Source organism: Entelurus aequoreus, linkage group LG06 (assembly GCF_033978785.1).
Source record: "Entelurus aequoreus isolate RoL-2023_Sb linkage group LG06, RoL_Eaeq_v1.1, whole genome shotgun sequence".
NCBI lineage: Eukaryota > Metazoa > Chordata > Actinopteri > Syngnathiformes > Syngnathidae > Entelurus > Entelurus aequoreus.
In genome coordinates this window covers 33,691,645-33,713,295 of record NC_084736.1, presented here as the reverse complement: position 1 = coordinate 33,713,295, position 21,651 = coordinate 33,691,645, and the positions used below count along the sequence as shown (strand labels likewise).

The 21,651-nt window shown below is 38.5% G+C and overlaps 1 protein-coding gene and 1 long non-coding RNA gene across 3 annotated transcripts in view; one reads left to right on the top strand and one right to left on the bottom strand.

The window, feature by feature from the left end:
- The window catches only part of LOC133652151 (ATP-dependent DNA helicase Q5-like), a 60,791-nt gene that overhangs the window by 19,045 nt on the left and 20,095 nt on the right, over positions 1-21,651 (bottom strand). Inside the window, exons 8-11 of the mRNA XM_062050578.1 lie at positions 8,131-8,349; positions 7,966-8,056; positions 1,910-1,946; positions 1,774-1,832 (exon numbers count right to left, since the gene is read on the bottom strand). Of these exons, the coding sequence (XP_061906562.1) occupies positions 1,774-1,832; positions 1,910-1,946; positions 7,966-8,056; positions 8,131-8,349 (406 nt within the window). The remainder of the gene's footprint in view (positions 1-1,773; positions 1,833-1,909; positions 1,947-7,965; positions 8,057-8,130; positions 8,350-21,651) is intronic.
- LOC133652149 (uncharacterized) lies at positions 11,674-21,408 on the top strand. 2 transcript variants are annotated; one of them, XR_009826529.1, is made up of 4 exons: positions 11,674-11,832; positions 11,961-12,112; positions 14,274-14,392; positions 14,466-21,408. It is a non-coding gene; the product is annotated as an uncharacterized LOC133652149 (long non-coding RNA). The 2 variants fall into 2 exon arrangements; XR_009826528.1 differs by having other exon boundaries at positions 14,183-14,392.

Here is a 21,651-nt window from a genome sequence, read left to right as displayed (position 1 = left end):
AGTTATGTTTTTTTTTAGGTTTGTATAGTGTGAATGTGAGTGTGAATGTTGTATGTCTATCTGTGTTGGCCCTGCGATGAGATGGCGACTTGTCCAGGGTGTACCCCGCCTTCTGCCCCAATGCAGCTGAGATAGGCTCCAGCACCCCCGCGACTTGTAATGGGACAAGCGGTAGAAAATGGATGGATGGATAATAAAATTTACAAACTTTTAGATGCAGCCATATATGCCTTATGTGCAAACCATGTCTCTGTGTACGAACACTTTATTCAATCACTTTGTGTCTTCCCAGGGCACAGTATTTTTGGAAAGGCGCAGCCCTCCACATCATTTACTGTGCCGTACACCACTAGTCACTACTCAGTGCTCAGCATGTGTGTCTTTTCTGTATTTTTTCATCAGTTGACAAGTTTTTTCGATATTGACAATATGACTAAACACGCTAACTCAAAAGAAAACAGACCAGCATGGAAAGAAGGAGGGAATCACTGTGGAGTCATTTACTTCTGTTACCTTCTATTTAGTTTGTTTTACCTTCTATTTAGTTATTTCATCTGTTATGTACCTTATTCGATCTTTTATATGCTTATTTTACCTTCTGTATTCCTTCGTTTACCTTTTGCTTACTTTCTACTTACCTTCTTTTACCTTTTATTTACCTTCTTTAACTTTAAAAAAAAAATTTAATCTTCTTTTAAGTTTTACTTACCTAGTTTACCTACGTTTATCTTCAATTTACCTTCTTTTATCATCTTTTACCGACTATTCAACTTGTTTTAACTTCTTTTATGCGGTACGGTTTTTATGAATTTTTATTAATTACACTCAAACAATTGATTGAGGCAACAGAATTGCCATTTCCCCCTCTGTTTGCCTCTTTCTCGTCAGCTCCTCCAATGGATTTTACTTTTTTAAATGTTTTTTTATTGTAGCAACATGGTCGTTAAAGTAACCTGCTCAGTGGCTAGAGTGTCCGCCCTGAGACTGGAAGGTCGTGAGTTCAAACCCCGGCCGAGTCATACCAAAGACTATAAAAATGGGACCCATTGCCTCCCTACTTGGCACTCAGCATCAAGGGTAGGAATTGGGGGTTAAATCACCAAAAATGATTCTCGAGCGTGGCCATTGGTGCTGCTCACTGCTCCCCTCACCTCCCAGGGGGTGAACATGAGGATGGGTCAAATGCAGAGGATAATTTCACCACACCTAGTGTGTGTGTGTGACTATCGTTGGGACTTTAACTTGAACTTTTAAAGGACTATTGTGATTTCTGATTGTTCGCGAGGGCACCAAAGGGACTTCTGTGTGTGTGCGCGTGTTGGCAGAGCAGCACATACAGGACAGTTCAGCTGGTCGTTGTTGTTGTCTAGGCTTGTTATTAAATAGAAAGTTGATCCATCACCTCCTTGCTATGTTTGTGTGATACGCAGTACTGTATAGCACTTTATATTGTGTACAAACCTTAACTAAAATATGGAATTTTGTCGAGGCTGGAACCAATTATTCCTATTTAATTTGTTTCTTATGGAGAAACTTGCTTCACTATGTGAACTCTTCGATTTACAAACACTGTTCAAAAATCAATTAAGTTCGTAAATCTTCAGTGTATCTTCACCACAGTGCACTTAAAGCAATGTTTACAATTTACTCCGACCTGCACCGTCTGTTTCCAGCACTCTCCTGACACGTGAGTCACAGAATTCCAAGGGAGGTGCTAATGAATGCCGCCGCCATAAGGAATGTGTTTGTGGCGTTCAAACTCCAGCACTGTACCTTCACGGTGAGCCTGGGGATCCTCTGACAGCTCGCCTCTCTGAGTGGGCAGTTGGCGTCTACACAGCAAGATGAGGCCAACAGCGCGGATGAGACCCCGCTAATCATAAAAATAATTGCAGTATATGAATTTCACCTGGAGGAATGAAGTTGTCCGTCTGGGTGGCAAGTCCCTGCAGAAGGACACAAAGACACGAAAATAAATATGTCTGAATCACAGAGGCATTCCCGTTCATGAGTTACTGCTCCATGTGCCCATCATTCTGTGACAATAACAGGGGTTTTCAACCTTTTTGACCCCGGGGCTCAATTTTTCCACTAAAGATGGGCCCAGGACCCACTCAAATATTATCACTCTTGATTTTAATGGTATTCAATAATTATATCCAACCTACTTACAGTTTACAACCTTGTAAAATGATACGAAAGCATGTGTTAATCACAAAGATTATTATGTATTGAACACATAAACCTTAGACTTAGGTCAGGCTGATTAGAACGATAAGTCCGAACCAAACAGACTGCATATGAAGGGACTACTGAGGAAAAATACATGTTAATACAAATATTTTGTTTTAAAATAAACTCCATTAACATTGAATTAGTTTCTTAAATAAATTGTCAATAAAATTCAACTGTAAATTAAAATACAGCTTCACCACTTTAGTCATAATTCTTGCACTTAAAAATGTCTCCATGACACTTCATTATTCTTTCTCCTACCTTTTATTTATCATCTATTATTTTACCTTCTATTTACATTCCTTATACCTTATTTGACCTTTTATTTAACTTATTTTATCTTCATTATATCTTTTACATGTTTTTTACTCTTCTTTTACCATCCATTTACCATCTATGGTACTTATTTTACTTTGTATTTACCTTATATTTAACTTATTGTCTCTATACTATTTACATTCTGTATTATTTATTTTACCTTTTATTTACCTTCTATTTAATTTGTTTTATATTCTATCTACCTTTTTTTACTTTCTATTTACCCTATATGTACCTTATTTTACCTTTTTATTGACTCTCTTCTACTTTTTATTTAATTATTTGACCTTATTTTACCTTCTGTTACCTGTTATTTAATTATTCTGCCTTTTATGTACCTTATTTTACCTTTCTAATTACCTTAATTTAAATTCTATTTACTTTCCTTTGCTTTCTGTTTACCTTATTTTACCTTTTAATTATCTTTTTATTTTTTTAATCTTCTTTTACCTTTTATCTACTTATTTTACCTTTATTTGCCTTCAATTGAACTTTTACCTCCTTTTACCTTCTATTCAACTTTTTTTTTTACCTTCTTTTATGCGGTCCGGATTTTATTAGTTGCACTTATTGACCGATTAATCAAAGCAACAGAATGTAAAACAAAGCTTTTTTCGAATTAATGAAGCAAATTATTGATTTATTATATTAATCATTGCAGCCTTAAATAAATATATTCCATAATCATTATTACAAAATGACGCATATCCAATACCAAATGGGTTACAGTTAAAAAGGGCTGTTTGCAACTAGCCCAAAGTAAAACTGTTTTAAACTCAAAAAATAGAACAAGACCACCGGCTAGTTTAAGTTACCATAAGTGGTTTAACTGAACTTTTTTTAAGTCTATTTTTTCACAATTATTAATTATATCAAATGAAAATTGCTCGTCGCACTGAGAAATGTGTCTGGCGTTCAAGCTGTTGTCTCTTACACACGTAGACAGGGAGCGTGCACATACATAAACAGTCCAAGAGAAGAAACAACGAACAAACTGCAGCCTTGTTGTTGTATTGATAGAATGTACAATCAATGATAGTTAATGTTAAAAGCTAAACTGCTATCGTTTGCTAACAACACAAAAAGCTAAAGAATGTAAACATGCTACATACAGGTAAGGCTGAAACGATGCGTCGACGTAGTCGACGTCATCGGTTACGTAAATACGTCGACGCCGTTTTTGTGCGTCGACGCGTCGCATATTTACGTCACACTACCGTCATGGCGAAGCGCAAAGCAGACGATGCGAGCGGTGCGAGCGAGGGGGGAAAAGCATGCCAAAAGTGGTCAAAAGTGTGGAAGTATTTCAATAAACGGCCTAATAATGTTGTTGTATGCACACTGTGTCGAGCGGAAATGGCCTATTATAGCAGCACAACGGCTATGAACGAACATTTGAAAAGAAAACCATCAACCATCAACTAGTCAATCGTCCGCGCGAGCATACGTTGTCATCATTACACAAAAACATGAATGTGTCATTTGTATCTGCTAGGGGTGTAACGGTACGTGTTTTGTATTGAACCGTTTCGGTACGGGGCTTTCGGTTCGGTACGGGGGTGTACCGAACGAGTTTCTAAGCTAAAGCTAACTTTAGCTGCTAAAGTCTTAACAAGCTGCTTCGCTCCTCTGCCTCTGTCTCAGCACGCAGCATTGTCCCACCCACACAACCATCTGATTGGTACACACAAAGCATTGTCCCACCCACACAACCATCTGATTGGTACACACGAAGCATTATCAGCCAATCAGCAGTGTGTATTCAGAGCGCATGTAGTCAGCGCTTCAGCGTGGAGCAGATAGGTGTTTAGCAGGTGAGCATCAGGCAGCGGACTCTCCCCAAATGATAATAAACACCTCCCAGTCAACTACTAGTAACATCACTATGAGCCCGTTGACCTTCTAGAAATATAAACAGCAGCTCAGCTCACTCGCAGTCCTGGCTTGAGGTGAAGGCTAATTACCTCTCAGTTCCAGCCACATCGACCCCTTTTGAGCGCCTATTTTCAGCTGCTGGGAATATTGTAAACAAGAAAAGAAGCAGAGCATGTACACATGCTAACCTTTCTTCATTACAACTGTTAGTCACTCACTGGAATGAGTAGAATTGGTTATTGTGTACTGTGTTGGACTGGATGTTTATTTTGCACATTTTAAAAGCAATACTTAATGTTTACAGTGCTCCAGAATATTTAGATTGGCACTTTTTTGTATTGGATGTTTATCTTTATTTTTGCACATTTTAGCAAATAAGCAATACTTTCACTTTTGTTGAAATGTTTACACTGTTGTTACAGAATATTTCGTTTTGCACTTTTTTGTATTGGATGTTTATCTTTATTTTTGCACATTTTAAAGCAAAATAAGCAATACTTTTACGTTTGAAATGCTTATACTATTGCAGAATATTAAGATTTGCACTGGATGTTGACTTTTATATTTGCACATTAAAAAGCAAATAAGCTACTTTTAATTTTGTTAAATGTTAAAAGTTTTAAATGTTTACATTGTTACAGAATATTTAGTCATGTTGTTGTCAATGTTGACTGAGTGGCCATACTTCTTTTTTTTTGTAAATAAAAGCCATGCCTTTTGAAAAAAGGGGCCTACATTTATTTTTTCATCTTCATTTTGAATAAAAAAATAATCGGTAAAAGGAAAAATAATCTATAGATTAATCGAAAAAAAAAACCTATAGATTAACAGATTAATCGAAAAAAAAACAAAAAACCTATAGATTAATCGATAGAAAAATAATCGTTAGCTGCAGCCTTACATACAGGGGTAGTTTACGTCATCACGTATTAACAGCTGTAAGAGGGCGGGTTATAACGCTTAAAATTACTGAAAAGTTAGCGCTCTCAACTAGAGCTGTCCAATAATGGCTTTTTTGCAGATATCCGATATTCCGATATTGTCCAACTCTTAATTACCGATACCGATATATACAGTCGTGGCATTAACACATTATTATGCCTAATTTTGTTGTGATGCCCAGCTGTATGCATTAAACAATGTAACAAGGTTTTCCAAAATAAATCAACTCAAGTTATGGAAAAAAAATGCCAACATGGCAATGCCATATTTATTATTTTTGAAGTCACAAAGTGCATTATTTTTTTTAACATGCCTCAAAACAGCATCTTAGAATTATGGAAATGCTCTCCCTGAGAGAGTATAAGGAGGTTGAGGTGGGCGGGGTTGAGGTGGGAGTAGCGGGGGGTGTATATTGTAGCGTCCCGGAAGTGTTAGTGCTGCAAGGGGTTCTAGGTATTTGTTCTGTTGTGTTTATGTTGTGTTACGGTGCGGATGTTCTCCCGAAATGCGTTTGTCATTCTTGTTTGGTGTGGGTTCGTTCACAGTGTAGCGCATATTTGTAACAGTGTTAAAGTTGTTTATACAGCCACCCTCAGTGTGACCTGTATGGCTGTTGACCAAGTATTCACTTGTGTGTGTGAAAAGCCGTAGCTATTATATGATTGGGCCTGCAAGCAAAAGCAGTGCCTTTAAGGTTTATTGGCGCTCTGTACTTCTCCCTACGTCCGTGTACACAGCTGCGTTTTAAAAAGTCGTAAATTTTACTTTTTGAAACTGATACCGATAATTTCCGATATTACATTTTAAAGCATTTATCGGCCGATAATATCGGCAGTCTGATATTATCGGACATCTCTATTCTCAACGCATCCATTTAAAGGTCGCAAACAGCCTCTTTAACTAACACATACATAAGTATCATCCATCCATCTTTTTCCGCTTATTCGAGGTCTTACAAGAATGATTGCATGATTCATCTCTGACCTACACAATGAAGTAAAAGGAAACTAGACATGTTTATAATCATATTTAAGTGACTAATACTGCACATTCTGGCTACTTTATTATACATTTGTTGGCACTCTTTTGTAAAAAATAAATTAAATAAAAATAAAAAAAAAAAAAGGCCAAATGACGGTGCTGGTTTGAACGTTTGATGAAAAAATTATTGATGAACCAAATACATAACTATTGTGGGCTTTCTGATTATGGAGTGTGCCATCTACTGTGTGTCCTGGTTATCACTTTGGGAAGACTGGCATGTGTGTAGAACGCTGGATCCAAAGATGGATTGATACATGCAAGAGGGAACTGGTTTACAGTAACATCATCTTGATATGTTGATCTCATCTTTAAAAAAGATCCAAAACCCTGAATATGGTTTTATATTAAAAACAAAAACATTTTTTTCAACCAATTTAAATCAATAATTCGTTTTTTATTAAAGATTAAAAGATTAAAGTACCAATGATTGTCACACACACACTAGATGTGGTGAAATTTGTCCTCTGCATTTGTCCCATCCCCTTGGGGAGCAGTGGGCAGCAGCGGCGCCGCGCCCGGGAATCATTTTGGTGATTTAACCCCCAACTCCAACCCTTTGTTGCTGAGTGCCAAGCAGGGATTGCATATAAACATACCAAGTGTGTGTATGTGGGGCGGTGACGTTTACGGTTGGATAGTGGCCCTTAGGAGTCTAAATTCTTGCGGAAAGCTTTGACTGACTATTATCTGTGCTGTGAACCTTTGTGGCCCAGGGTTGATTGAAGCTAAACAGCTAGCATAAAATGCTGTTAGCATATTATAATAGCAACAGTTCGCATACTCGCAAGCTGGAGACCAGTCTCCATATCCATTCATTTTAGGTTAAAATGATCCGAATGAGCTAAAATGCTAGCATAAAACATTAGCATGATAACATTAGCATGCTAACGTTTTATGCTAATACTATCATGACAAGATAGGAAAGGTTAGCGTACTTCTAAGATGGCGCCAAGTATTAAAAAAATCCATGATTTTTAGATTCAAATGAATAAGATTAGCTAAAACACTAGCATAAAATGTACCATGCGAACATAGGAAAAGTAAGCATACTTTTAAAATAGCACCAAAAATCTAAATCAATGATTTTTAGGTTTAAACAAATAAAATTTGATTAACCTTGCTTGCTAACATAAGTGAAGTTAACATAGTTTTAAGACGGCGGAACATTTTCTGAAAGCCATAATTGTTAGGTTTAAACAAATAAAAATAGCTAAAATGCTAGCATAAAACGTTTGCATGCTATCATAGGATAAGTTAGCATACTTCTAAGATGGTGTCAAGAATCAAAAGCCATGCTTTTTAGGTTCAACTAAAAGAAAAATAACTGAAAAGTTATCATAAAATTTTAGCATGTTAACATGGTAAAAGTTAGCACACTTACAAGATGGCGGCAAGTATTAAAATCCATGGTTTTTAGGTTAAAATGAATTCACTGCTTTGCAGCATGTGAATGGGTCCATGATAATAAGTAATATTAAAAACCAAAATTAGGCCAAAAACAAAATCTTGTTTAGGGCCAGAAAAAGTCCAGAGCCATGGATCACAATCTACCTTCCTGAGCATCATCTGCTTCTTGAAGAGGTCGGAGAACTCCTGTTTCCTCTTGGCATCGTCTTCAACATTGTCTTCCCCTTCGTCAAACCTACGAGATGCAATGTCACACTTCAGTCCATTCAATTGTTGCATATTTCCCGTACATAAAGCTCGCTAGCTTGCCTCTCAAAGCCATATCCCTTTTTTCCTCCTTCATAAAAGTCCTGGTTGAAACCAAAGGGGCCATGGGACTCTTTGCTGTGAGCTGTGATCCCAGTGTTGAGGCTGGACACCCTCTCCAGCTGGGCCCGCACAACTTTGGGGTTGGAACAGCAGTCGCAAGCGCCTGAACAGTTGGGTGGCTTGTCCCCGAAAAACTTGGAAATGGAGGCATGGCGGCAACTGATAGGGCGACAGAGAGCATACTGGCAGGTTGTAGCAAGGTCTGTCTGACAATAACATGTGTGAACACAGGTGCAGTATTGATCTGTTAGCTGTTGTGTAACTTTTGTACACAACTACAATCACTACAGGACAGAAACATGTACAAAACACACACAAAAATGGATAGCCTTCTTTGATGTGTAAGGCGTAAATGACTGTCCACTATGTGTAAGAGCTTTTGTTTTTAATCCACTCTCTATACTATACCAGTGTTTCTTAACCATAGAGCGCCCCCTAGGGGGTGTCCAAAAAATATCTGTTTCTCAGCTGCATAAAGTTATAATACACTTTTCCAACATTTGTGGCACTAATGACAATATCAAACAAACAGAAAAAGTCTGGAGCTAAAGTCATAGAGACGTTTCTTGAGCGCAAAAATAACGACTTAAGTGGTGAAGCTGTATTTTAATATGTACTTTAATTTTATTGACAGTTTAGTTAAGAAACGTTCATTTTAAATTTAGTACATTTTAGCACAACATAATTGTATGTTGTGCCCAAAGACATGCACCTGGGGATAGGTTGATTGGTAACACTAAATGGTCCATAGTGTGTGAATGCGAGTGTGAATGTTGTCTGTCTATCTGTGTTGGCCCTGTGATGAGGTGGCGACTTGACCAGGGTGTACCCCGCCCGAATTCAGCTGAGATAGGCTCCAGCAAACCACGCGACCCCGAAAGAGACAAGCGGTAGAAAATGGATGGATGGATGGATAATTGTACTGTGAGTCCCTATTTATGTGTATATATATATACACACACACACACACACACACACACACACACACACACACACACACACACACACACACACACACACACACACACACACACACACACACACATATATATATATATATATATGTATATATATATATATATATATATATATATATATATATATATATATATATATATATATATATATATATATACATACACACACACATATACACACACAACTGTTTTTTAAAAATTAATTATTAATATAAACTTGTCAGCTTTTTGTCATTTCATGATGCCTTTATCTCTATTTTCACATTTTGATAGTAAGAATTATTTGTTTTAATTATTTATTAATTTTTTTAAGTTATGTACATTTATATAGAGTTTGAGCAGAAATATGTCAAATAGGAATTAACTATACACAATAACACATTAACAAAATGCCGTGTCACATGAATGTTTTTTGAAGTAATACCTTTGTGACATGAAAAAACACAAGTAATGTAAAAAAAACAACCTTGTGTTTACTTTTTGATATTGAAATAAAACACAAAGCAGTTTGGCTACTGAAGATGAAGTCTAATAAACATTGTTCTTCTCTTGGTTCAGTACAACAGTTTGGCCAACAAAAATAAAGAGTGACACCTCTCACATCTAACACATAATCTTTACAGCCTGCGTTCAGTTCGATGAGATGACAAAACATTTTAGCTAGAATTGATGTTATTTGAACACTGATACAGTTTGCAGTTAAATAGAGGGGTGAACATCCCAGTCAACAAAGTAAAGACTTTATAAACAAGTTGTGACAACGTTCACGACACATCGCCTGCTGCAAAACATCAAATAGTTTTCTCCTTCGCTGTATAATTTTAGTGTGGGGACAAGTGCGTCTGTCTCCAATATTGTCCACACCTGTCTCCATCTAAACACAGCAGCGCGCTCTTAAACACACGGCGGGAAGCGAAGGGAAATTACGTTAACCCAAGCGCTTGGCTCCGTTTACTCCGAGGGGAAATCTCCTGAGCCAAGCCCGTGTCCTTAGTCCGCCATGATTATTTGTTTGTTTAGTCTTTATTATTTGAAGGGACAATGTACAGAAACATTAAGCTCAAAGACAGATATGTTCTGTACCAGATTATAGCTAAATAGCTAATTTCCATCTGCATTATCAAGCCAAACGACGCTAGTGCGCATGCGTCTGAATTCGTGTTGCCTAAAATGCATTAATAATTGACAGTTTTTCGGTAATTAAAAAATTAGACGGTATTACTAACCGTCTGGAAATTTATCGCAAATTATCATCGTACCGTTTACTGTTTCATTCCTCGTCCATTAACAAGTAAAAAGTCAAGGGCGGTCACGGCATGTTCTTGCCGCAAATGTTGGTAAATTTTTTAGGGCTTACGGCAAATGACGAGGGCGGTCGCGGCTTTTGCTGTGGTTAAATTTGAGCATTGCATACACATACATATATACACATATAAATATATACATACATATATAAACATATACACACATATATATATATAAATACATATATATAGTGTATATTCACACCAATCGTACACAACTATCTATTACATGTATACATGTGAAATGATAAGTAACTACAGGTACTTCAGTGAAACCTCGATATACAAACTCAAATGGTTCTTGAACAGGGTTCATAAATTAAAAAAGTTTGTATAGTGAAGCAAATTTCTCCGTAAGAAACAATGTAAAAATAAATAATGGCTACCAGCCGAGACAAAAGTCCAACACATTAGGTAAAGTTTGTACACAATATAAAGTGTGATACTGTATTGTATGTGAAACAGACATAACAAGAAGGTGATTAATGAACTGTCATTACTGACAAGTAAAAACAACAACAACGACAAAGTGAACTGTCCTATATGCGCTCTTCTGCCAACACGCGCACACACACAGAAGTCTCTTTGGTGTCCTCACAAACGATTAGAAATCACAAAACCCCCTAACTTTAACAAACATATTGCTACAATAATAAACATTTGAAAAAGTAAAATCCCAATACAGTACATTGACATCCATTGAAGCAGGCCATGAGAGGAGAAGGGGTCGGGGGAAGGGGCCGTTTGTGTATATGCTCTTGGAAGAGGTGCCGCTAAACATGAGGCAGTCTTCTCCTCCGCTGTGAAATAGGTCAACTTTAGCATCTTTTTCCAGAAAAATCCGTTCTTGTTTGTCACAATTAAAAACTTGCTGTTGTATGAAGCCGGCTTTCTAAATCTCTTCAACACAAGCAAGCAAAACATGGCTGCCAGCGGGACACAAAATGAACAAAAGAAGCGTTCGTACACAGAAGCAAATTTGGCGCGATCTAAAAGTTTGCAGATAGAGGGATTTGTACACCGAGAGTCCACTGTATTCATTTCTAGCAAACTGTGCTGCAGTCTTCCTCCACGTTCCAAACTTAAACGTCTTGTTTTGATTATTCTCTCAATGAAAAAATAAAAAAACACCACATCCGTCAGATCCTGTATTGCATAACACACCCAAACAAAGGCAGCGTCTGGAGCCACTTTGACAAACATGTGGACTACCTTGCGGGAGTGAACGACGTGGCTGACTGAGCCACAAAAAAACAGAGAAAGTGTTTGCATAAAGGATGTGGAGAAAGACGAGAGAGGCACACAAGAACGACTCAGGCTAGTGAAAAGCAGAAAACATCTTTGGAAGGAGACCAACTACTGTATGTACTCTCCTCTTAACTTAAACAACCACAAATTCAACATGCTGGATTTGTTTTTTGTGAGTGTTTTTACTCACAAAATTTAATCTCGACCTGAAGAATTCTGTCCCTATGATCCCTGATCTCAGGCATAGGACCTCTGGATGATGAACTGATCACTCCAACAACGAGTATAACTCCTTCAGTTGGGAAATGCCATGCTGTCAACTTGTCTGCTCAGTCCTGGGTGGTCACAGTTTGGGCTAGGCTGAGTGTGTGACAACAACACACACTCACACAGGTGAGTGTTTACACACATATTCACATATTCTTTTTTTTTTTAGTGCGAGCTGTTCGCCCTTGCTCAAAACACCTTATAACACACCTGGTCTGCCAGAGAATAAGAAGACAGAGCAGAAGGGACCATCAGTCTAGCCCAGTGTTTTTCAACCTTTTTTGAGCCAAGGCACATTTTTTTCATTGAAAAAATGCAAAGGCACACAACCAGCAGAAAACAGTAAAACATGAAACTCAGCAGCCGATATTGACAGTAAAAAGTTGTTCTGGCAATTGTTGGATATGAATTTAAACCATAACCAACCGTGCATCACTATAGCTCTCATCTCAAAAGGTCTTGTCATGACCTGTCACATCACCCCACGACTTATTAACAGTTTTTGGTGTTTTCCTGTGTGTAGTGTTTTAGTTCTTGTCTTTTGGTGGCTTTTCTGTTTTGTTGGTATTTTCCTGTAGCAGTTTCATTTCTTCCCTGAGCGCAATTCCCCGCACCTGCTTTGTTTTAGCAATCAATAATATTTCAGTTGCTTTTATCTTTCTTTGTGGATTGTTGATTGTCATGTCATGTTCGAATGTAGTTTGTGGACGCCTTCTCTGCTCCACACGCTGTAAGTCTTTGCTGTCGTCCAGCATTCTGTTTTTGTTTCCTTTGTAGCCAGTTCAGTTTTAGTTTTGTTTTGGGGAAGGCTATGCAACACCGGTCTAGCCTACTTAGTGACATTGTCGCTATATTTAGCGAGTATTCAGAGCCCTCGTTTTTCGAATAAGCGACCAGCGCCAAATCTAGTCATGAGACTTAAAGATTTTGACATGAATGTAGGTATCGTTCTTCTCAACGAGCACCGGGTGACAGAAGATAAGTTCATTTCGAGTTCTAAATATATATTATTTTCATGTTTTCACACACTTTTTGCAAATGTATCATAGCAAATTAGCAATCATGAAAGTTGAACCATTACATAATCTCCCATTCAAAGTTACTTTTACTGGAACTAAGGGGCCAAGCCCAACTTCTGAAAAACAACCCCACACCATAATTCCTCCTCCACCAAATTTCACACTCGGCACAATGCAGACCGAAATGTATCGTTCTCTTGGCAAAGCGTGATTCATCACTCCAGAGAACACGTCTCCACTGCTCTAGAGTCCAAGGTCGACGTGCTTTACACCACTGCATCCGACGCTTTGCATTAGACTTGGTGATGTATGGCTTAGATGCAGCTGCTCGGCCATGGAAACCCATTCCATGAAGCTCTCTGCGTACTGTACGTGGGCTAAATGGAGGGTCACATGAAGTTTGGAGCTCTGTAGCAACTGACTGTGCAGAAAGTCTTTGCACTATGCGCTTCAGCATCTGCTGACCCCTCTCTGTCAGTTTACATGGCCTACCACTTAGTGGCTGAGTTGCTGTTGTTCCCAAACTCTTCCATTTTCTTATAATAAAGCCGACAGTTGACTTTGGAATATTTAGGAGCGAGGAAATGGTAAAGGAATGGCTAAATCAGGTTACAATTAAGGTTTTAAAATGGCCTTCCCAAAGTCCTGACTTAAACGTGTGGATAATGCTGAAGAAACAAGTCCATGTCAGAAAACCAACCGATTTAGCTGAACTGCACCAATTTCGTCAAGAGGAGTGGTCAAAAATTCAAGCAGAGGCTTGCCAGAAGCTTGTGGATGGCTACCAAAAGCGCCTTATTGCAGTGAGACTTTCCAAGGGACATGTAACCAAATATTAACATTGCTGTATGTATACTTTCGACCCAGCAGATTTGCTCACATTTCCAGTAGACCCATAATAAATTCATAAAAGAACCAAACTTCATGAATGTTTTTTGTGACAAACAAGTATGTGCTCCAATCACTCTATCACAAATAAATAAGAGTTGTAGAAATTATTGGAAACTCAAGACAGCCATGACATTATGTTCTTTACAAGTGTAAGTAAACTTTTGACCACAACTGTATCTTTAAAACTGACATGAACAAGTCAGTCAAGTCAGGAGAGTTCACTCTATATAGCAGCATTCCAACCACAACTCCTTAATAAAAACAAATGCCTTCATGTCTCTATCAGACAAGTTAATATCCTGCCCTGCTCTCTCACAACCAACCTCTGGCTTTGACTACAAAAAAAAGTATGGCAGTTGTCCTTGTTGCCTCATAAGGATGGACCCCAAAGACCAAGCAGTGAGTCTCCTAAACAAGATTTGGGCCAAGCTGCAGAGTCTGCCAAACTCCAGCCCCATCGAGCTGGGAGCTTTCCTCATCCTCTTGACATTCATCGGTGAGTCTCCTCTCTTGGTTGTGACTAACAATCTGGATTTTATTTACTGTGATTGTTTATTTGCTGTCTTCAGCGGTGTTCCTTATCATGATGGTGGTGGCTTGTGCGTGCTGCTGCTGCTGCCGGAAAGCCAGACGAAAGGGAGCGGACATTTAAAGGCATTTGAACTACGTGCCAAAATGTTAAACAGGTTTTTTCCCCAAGGCTGCCAAGTGTCAGGATGAGAACTTGTGCGAGGAGTCAGGCTCATAAGTGGGTGTGTCCAGCCCTCCAAAACAAAGCAACTGTCACTAACAAGGATGTCCTGCTTACTGCTAAACACCCAGATTTTCAGGAATATCGGCAGTCTTTGGAGAGCTCATGTACAATAACACCGTTCTTGACCAGAGGACCAGACACCAATCCAATTTCAAAGGGGAACTACCCTTTTTTTTCCGTTTGCAATTCTTATGTAAGAAAACAACACGTATGTTCAAAGTTCCCTCTAAGGTGCGCGCCTGCCCAATCTGAACTGTAAACAAAATAAACACATAGCTATTTGTTCTGTAGGGTTTTGCAAAGCAACTGTAAGTGGCCATAACAGAAAAAACAATGTTTGTCAACACTGTTAGGTTTTTGTCAAAACGCTTTAAGGAGGACAGGGATCGAGTTGATCACTTTATTACTTCTGTCTAGCTCGGGGGTCAGCAACCAGCGGCTCTAGAGCCACATGCGGTTAGAGTGTCCGCCCTTAGATCGGTAGGTCGTGAGTTCAAACCCCGGCCGAGTCATACCAAACTCTATAAAAATGGGACCCATTACCTCCCTGCTTGGCCCTCAGCATCAAGGGTTAGAATTGGGGGTTAAATCACCAAAATGATTCCCCAGCGCTGCCACCGCTGCTGCTCACTGCTCCCCTCACCTCCCAGTGGGTGGAACAAGGGGATGGGTCAAATGCAGAGGATAATTTGACCACACCTAGTGTGTGTGTGACTATCAGTGGTACTTTAACTTTTTTTTAGCTCTGACCTAGTGGCTCCCAGAAGGTTCTTCAAAAAATGCATACACATTTTTGTTTTAATATGGTTTCTTTAGAAGGGCAAACATGACACAAACCTTCCTAACTGTTAGAAACCCCACTGTTTATATTACACATGCTTTACTGATGAGAGTATTTGGCGAGCGCCGTTTTGTCCTAAATTCAGCGGTCTCTCAACTTGCCGTAGTTTGATTACAGTACAACTTTCTACGACACTGCCACAGAAAGACGTGTTTTATGCCACTCCTTCTTTGTCTCATTTTGTCCACCAAACTTTTTATGCTTTGCATGAATGCACAAAGGTGAGCTTCATTGACGTTATTGACTTGTGTGGAGTGCTAATCAGGCATATTTGGTCACTGCATGATTGCAAGCTAATCAATGCTAACGTGCTATCTAGACCAGTGGTCCCCAACCACCGGTCCGGGGACCTGTACCGGTCCGTGACACATTTGCTACCAGACAGCAGAGAAAAATTTAATAATTTATAAACGACTGCATTTTCTCTGACTTAACTTTCGCCTGTTCCACGAGACACATCAATAAGCTTGTTTATAGAAACTCATCATAGGAATTTTACATTTGTTATATTTTTTATAACTTTGTGACATTATACAATGCACATTAATGAGCATATACAATATAAATGTGACAGATTGTCGCCAAAGGCTGATTTCCATCTGCATCTCATTGCAAAGAAACAAACCCTGGGCTCCCACTAACTTAGCGTTATAGTGAGTTGTATTTTTCATGCTCTTATTTTTGCTGTATTTATCTGGCACAAGTGTAAAGCCGGTCCCTGAAAGTAATGCCTACATTAAACTGGTCCGTGGTTCAAAAAAGGTTGGGGACCACTGATCTAGACTAGCTGTATGTACATATTGCATCATCATGCCACGTTTGTAAGTATATTTTAGCTCATTTAATTTCCTTTACTTATGTCCTCTGTGTATTTAATTTATATTTGCATGTCTCATGACAACAAATAGGCTCCAGCACCCCCCGCGACCCCAAAAGGGACAAGCGGTAGAAAATGGATGGATGGATGTCTCATGACACATTATCTGTATGTAATATTGGCTGCATTTCTGATAGTTGTTTGTGTGCCATGTTGTTCCAGACCACAGCAAACATTACCCAAGTTGCAAAGATTGTAATAAACCCATTAGAAGAAGACAGCCTGCCGTTTCCTTTATCTTGGACACACACATCTATACTTTAGGACATTCTATGCAAGGAGCCATCTCACCCTCTGAGAAGCCTCTGTTTTACTAATGTTTTCCAATGTTGTAAAAATGTGTAGATTACAGTCAACATTTTTGTCAACGCAGATTTGCGTCAGCCTGTGACACACAGTCATTTTGATAGTAGGCTAATATAGACACTTACATCATGTGTTGCCTTCATTATAAGACTTATACAAGACAGATCCAGATGGATTTTTATTAAAATTTTTGGTCCAATATGGGTCTTTCAACATTTTGGGTTGCCGACCCCTGGTCTAGCTAAACCGGCCATTGTCTGCCGTACAAACCAGGCCAAAATCTGTCATATCAACAGCAGCCGCTCTCTCTCTCTCTCTCACTTGCAACAACACACGCACTCATGGCTTTTAGCCAGTGATATGTTTACAGCCACATAATGGGTTATACTTGTATAGCGCTTTTCTACCTTCAAGGTACTCAAAGCGCTTTGACAGTATTTCCACATTCACCCATTCACACACATTCACACACTGATGGCGGGAGCTGTCATGCAAGGCGCTAACCAGCACCCATCAGGAGCAAGGGTGAAGTGTCTTGCCCAAGGACACAACGGACATGACTAGGATGGTAGAAGGTGGGGATTGAACCCCAGTAACCAGCAACCCTCCGATTGCTGGCACGGCCACTCTACCAACTTCGCCACGCCGTCCCCACATAAAAAGTTGAACAACTCCAACACCACACAAAGTGTAAATGCCAGGTGGTTACATTATGACTCGTCAATCAGAAGTGTGCTTATTCTTTTAAGAATGTTAATTTATGGATATTAATTATGATATGTTCTTACTATAGATTACAGAAGTGCTAATAAAAAGACGAGGAATGTACACTTGATCCCATGCTTACATCTCATTGTGCAATATGTGAATGCTTTAGAGCATGGGTGTCAAACTCTGGCCTGCGGGCCAAATTTGGCCCACCGTGTAATTTCATTTGGCCCTTGAGGCAATATCAAATTAACATTAGAGCTGGCCCGCCGGTATTATACAGTGGTGGTGCCGCTGTAACACCGCATTCACCGCTAATACTCATACTTGCCAACCCTCCAGATTTTCAGTGCCCCTCTTGAAAGTCTCCCGGGGCAACCATTCTCCCGAATTTCTCCCAATTTCCACCCGGACAACAATATTTAGGCAGTGCCTTAAATGCACTGCCTTTAGCGTCCTCTACAATCTGTCGTCACGTCTGCTTTCCCTCCATACAAACAGCGTGCCGGCCCCTGTCACATGATATATGGGGCTTCTACACACACATAAGTGAATGCAAAGCATACTTGATCAACAGCCATACAGGTCACACTGAGGGTGAACGTATAAACAACTTTAACACTGTTACAAATATGCGCCACACTGAACCCACACCAAACAAGAATGACAAACACATTTCGGGAGAACATCCGCACCGTAACACAACATAAACACAACAGAACAAATACCCAGAACCCCTTGCAGCACTAACTATTCCGGGACGCTACAATATACACCCCCGCTACCACCAAACCCCGCCCACCTGAGCCCCGACATTAATGAACTAGCATCCCAGAAAAGATGCCAGGTATCTGGCTTGGGCACATCAGATTAGATCAGTGTGTTGCAAACTGAGCAGTAAAAAGGCCTGAATGGTTGATTTATTCATTGTTATTTTATTTTCAAATTTATTAGCCTGTGGAAAAAGTTAATGTTGATATTTACCTCAGAAGGCTGCAAATAAAAAAGAGGCATTACATTTTTTATTTAAATTGTATTTAATATACCATTGATGTTTTTCGTTTGTTTTTTTGAAAGCAGATTTTGCACTATTAAGTTATATAAGCGTTGCTTGTTCCATATTCAGTGTTAAAGCAAATCAGTGTAGCAAACTGAGCAATAATTAACATTTTATTCATGCACTTTCTCTTGCTACTTCAAGGCTTGAATGTTTGATTCATTCATTATTGTTATTTTATTTTCAAATTTATTATTAGCCTGAGGAAAAAGTTTATTTTGATATTTACCTCAGAAGGCTGCAAATAGAAATATTTAAATTTTATTTGATATGCCATTGATATTTTTGAATTATTATTATTATTATTTGAAACTGGATTTTGCATGTCACAATAAAGTTATATAAGCCTTGCTTGTTCAATATTTAATGCAAAACTTGTTTGGGTCCCTATTAAAAGGTTAATTTGTTCAACCTTGGCCCGCAGCTTTGTTCAGTTTTAAATTTTGGCCCACTCTGTATTTGAGTTTGACACCCCTGCTTTAGAGGGAACTAAATGTGATCTGTGAAAGGGGTACAAATTATTTCCAAAGTAGGACTCCCACCCCCACCCAGACATACAATAATACACCGCTTATTTAAAACATTTTTTTTGTTATTTTCACTGTAAGTGGGCCAAATCACTTATACTAGAACATTATCTCAATAATATAATCATAAGACAGCCTATTATGATGTCAGTTTTCGGACAGGTGTGTTGCTGGTATGACAACAGTGTGCACGACTGATTTTGCTCACATGTGTTCCACTGAATACTCAGGGAGTTTTTGCGTTTGCTCAGAAAAATTAGAGGGAACATTGCATATGCACTCCAGGTCGTAAAATGGCTAACAATGCAGCTAATGGAAGTACATTATTCCACCAATAAAGCCATCCAAAACATCCAACAATATTATATTTACATCTCCATCCATCCATCTTCTATCGCTTGTCCCTCTTGTGACCTGAGTATTAACCAAGTATACGCGATTTAGTTATTATAAGCATTGATTACCGTTTCCATAGCAACGCACTTCAGACTTCTGGCAACAAATGTGTGTTCCTACTTCCGAAAACAAACGCGAGAGTTTTCCAATCATGGCAGAATTGGTGACAGACAACGAAGAGGACTATTTTAGGACAAATGAGATTCACAACCTTATCTTTTTGAAGCTGAATATACGGAGGATGAACTACTGCTTCTAGAAGCGAGCACGAAGGAAGGGTGAGACGTTGGAGCAGACGGAAGTGAGGTGAAAGTGACTTTGACACTATAAATGTAGAATTTGAAGCCAAGCTTTTTCGACATAAATTGAGTGCTTACCCAAATAAACTGGAAAAATCGCCCCGGCCAGCCGCACCAAACAGACATCTGTCCATCGAGTGAGTCACTTTAATACTAACATGCATGATGCAGCACGTCATGCGTGTTAGTACAACTACAGTAAATACGCTGTTTGGCTAGCTGTGTACAAACAAACCATGAAATAATACTTTAAAGATACTGTAATATGATTGTTCATGTTTTTCAGTCAGTACAGATTGGTGTCTTATCGCAGTGTTGTGCATTACAAAAGTCAGACACATTTTGTGTTGACGTAGAAACTAGCTTATCTCTTACCGTGGTTAGTACCTAAGCATGCCGATGTGTTACTACGCTAGAAAAAGAGTTCCTCAGTGTTCGCTCTTACAATAACAATGTTGCTACAGTGTGGTTATTATACAGGTTACAGAACATAAATGAAGTATTGTTGACTGTTTTTGAATGTATTTTTAAAGTGATTTAGAGGTAGAATTGATTGCTCCCATTAGCTGCATTGCTAGCCACCAAGAACGTGACGATTAGTACATGTTAGAATGCAAAAAAAACAAAAAAGCTTTTGTCTTCCATAATGATTGTGAAGAATAGGCAAATTTCCCCCCAAAAAATTCAGTTCCCCTTTAACACTAGTAATACAATCTTGTAGATTTGTTTTTTTTAATGTGTTTTGCAATGTTTTTAAACTGTTTCGTATTATGTTTTGTGGGGACCGCAGTAATATGTAAAATAATCTGCAGATATGTACGTTTTGAAATTAATTATTTACACAGAAATATTTTGTAAATGTTTTATTTACATACCTTAATAGTTTCCAAACGGTGTCTGTAACACGGCAGTAAAACGGCTGTTCAAACAAAACAGAAGTCATCGTCATGGACCCACTAGCTGAGGAAGCTAGCTCTTTAATCAGCTAAACAGACTTAACTCCACGATGACGTTTTGGTGAATTTACTGAGAAATTTGAGAAACTGGAATAATACAAAAAGAATGCCATTGTAAGTTAATAATACTAACAGAGACACTTGTAAATATGTTAGCATATTAGCTAATGCTAATGCTGGTAGCGTCATTACATTACAATAGCATGTACAAATATGCATGAAAACACTCCTACAGACTTCACACATGGGAAGTCTTCATACGAGTAAAAACGTTATGGATGGCCAGATGATTGAACGTTACTCTACTTCCTGTTGAAAGCACTGCCGGTAAATAGAAGGACACTGCAGCACCTGCAGTGAGTGAATTCATCCAAAAGATGGCGCAATAGCACAAACAATAAAACACCCTCTCAGTGTTTTTGCTTGTTTTGTCTTTTTTAATTATTTTTATTATGGATGTCAGTGAAGAAAAATCCTTCAATAAGCAGCTCTGTCTTATAAGCCGCAGGATTCAAAGTGTAGGAAAAAAGTAGCGGCTTATAGTCTAGAATTTAGGGTATATATACAGTATATAAAACGATGGAGGAGTTTGGATGTGTTTTTAGAGTGCTTTATAGGCAGAATAGAGCAACTCTCATTGACTTCATTGTTAGCTGACATTTGCTAACATTATTTACGAGTTAGAATGTATTAATAAAAAAACATTTGTGTTTTTGTCTTACATATGGATTGTGAATGATAGGTAAGATTAAAACAAAGTATAGTTACCCTTTAAATATTTAGGAAAATAGATTATGAGAATTTGATTTGAATCAAAACAGCGCTTTTATTGCAGAACAGTAAATGTTTTACTGCCGGTCGTTTAAAGAATTAAGTTTATTGCAGTTACATGTTGGCTATCATCCTGAAACCACAACGTTCTGCTATACATGCAACAAGTCATTAGTGGCTAGGTGTGCCATCTGCTTGACACGTAAAGTGCATTATTGTATTTGTCATGCTGTCTTTAAAACAATAAACAAGAGGATACATTT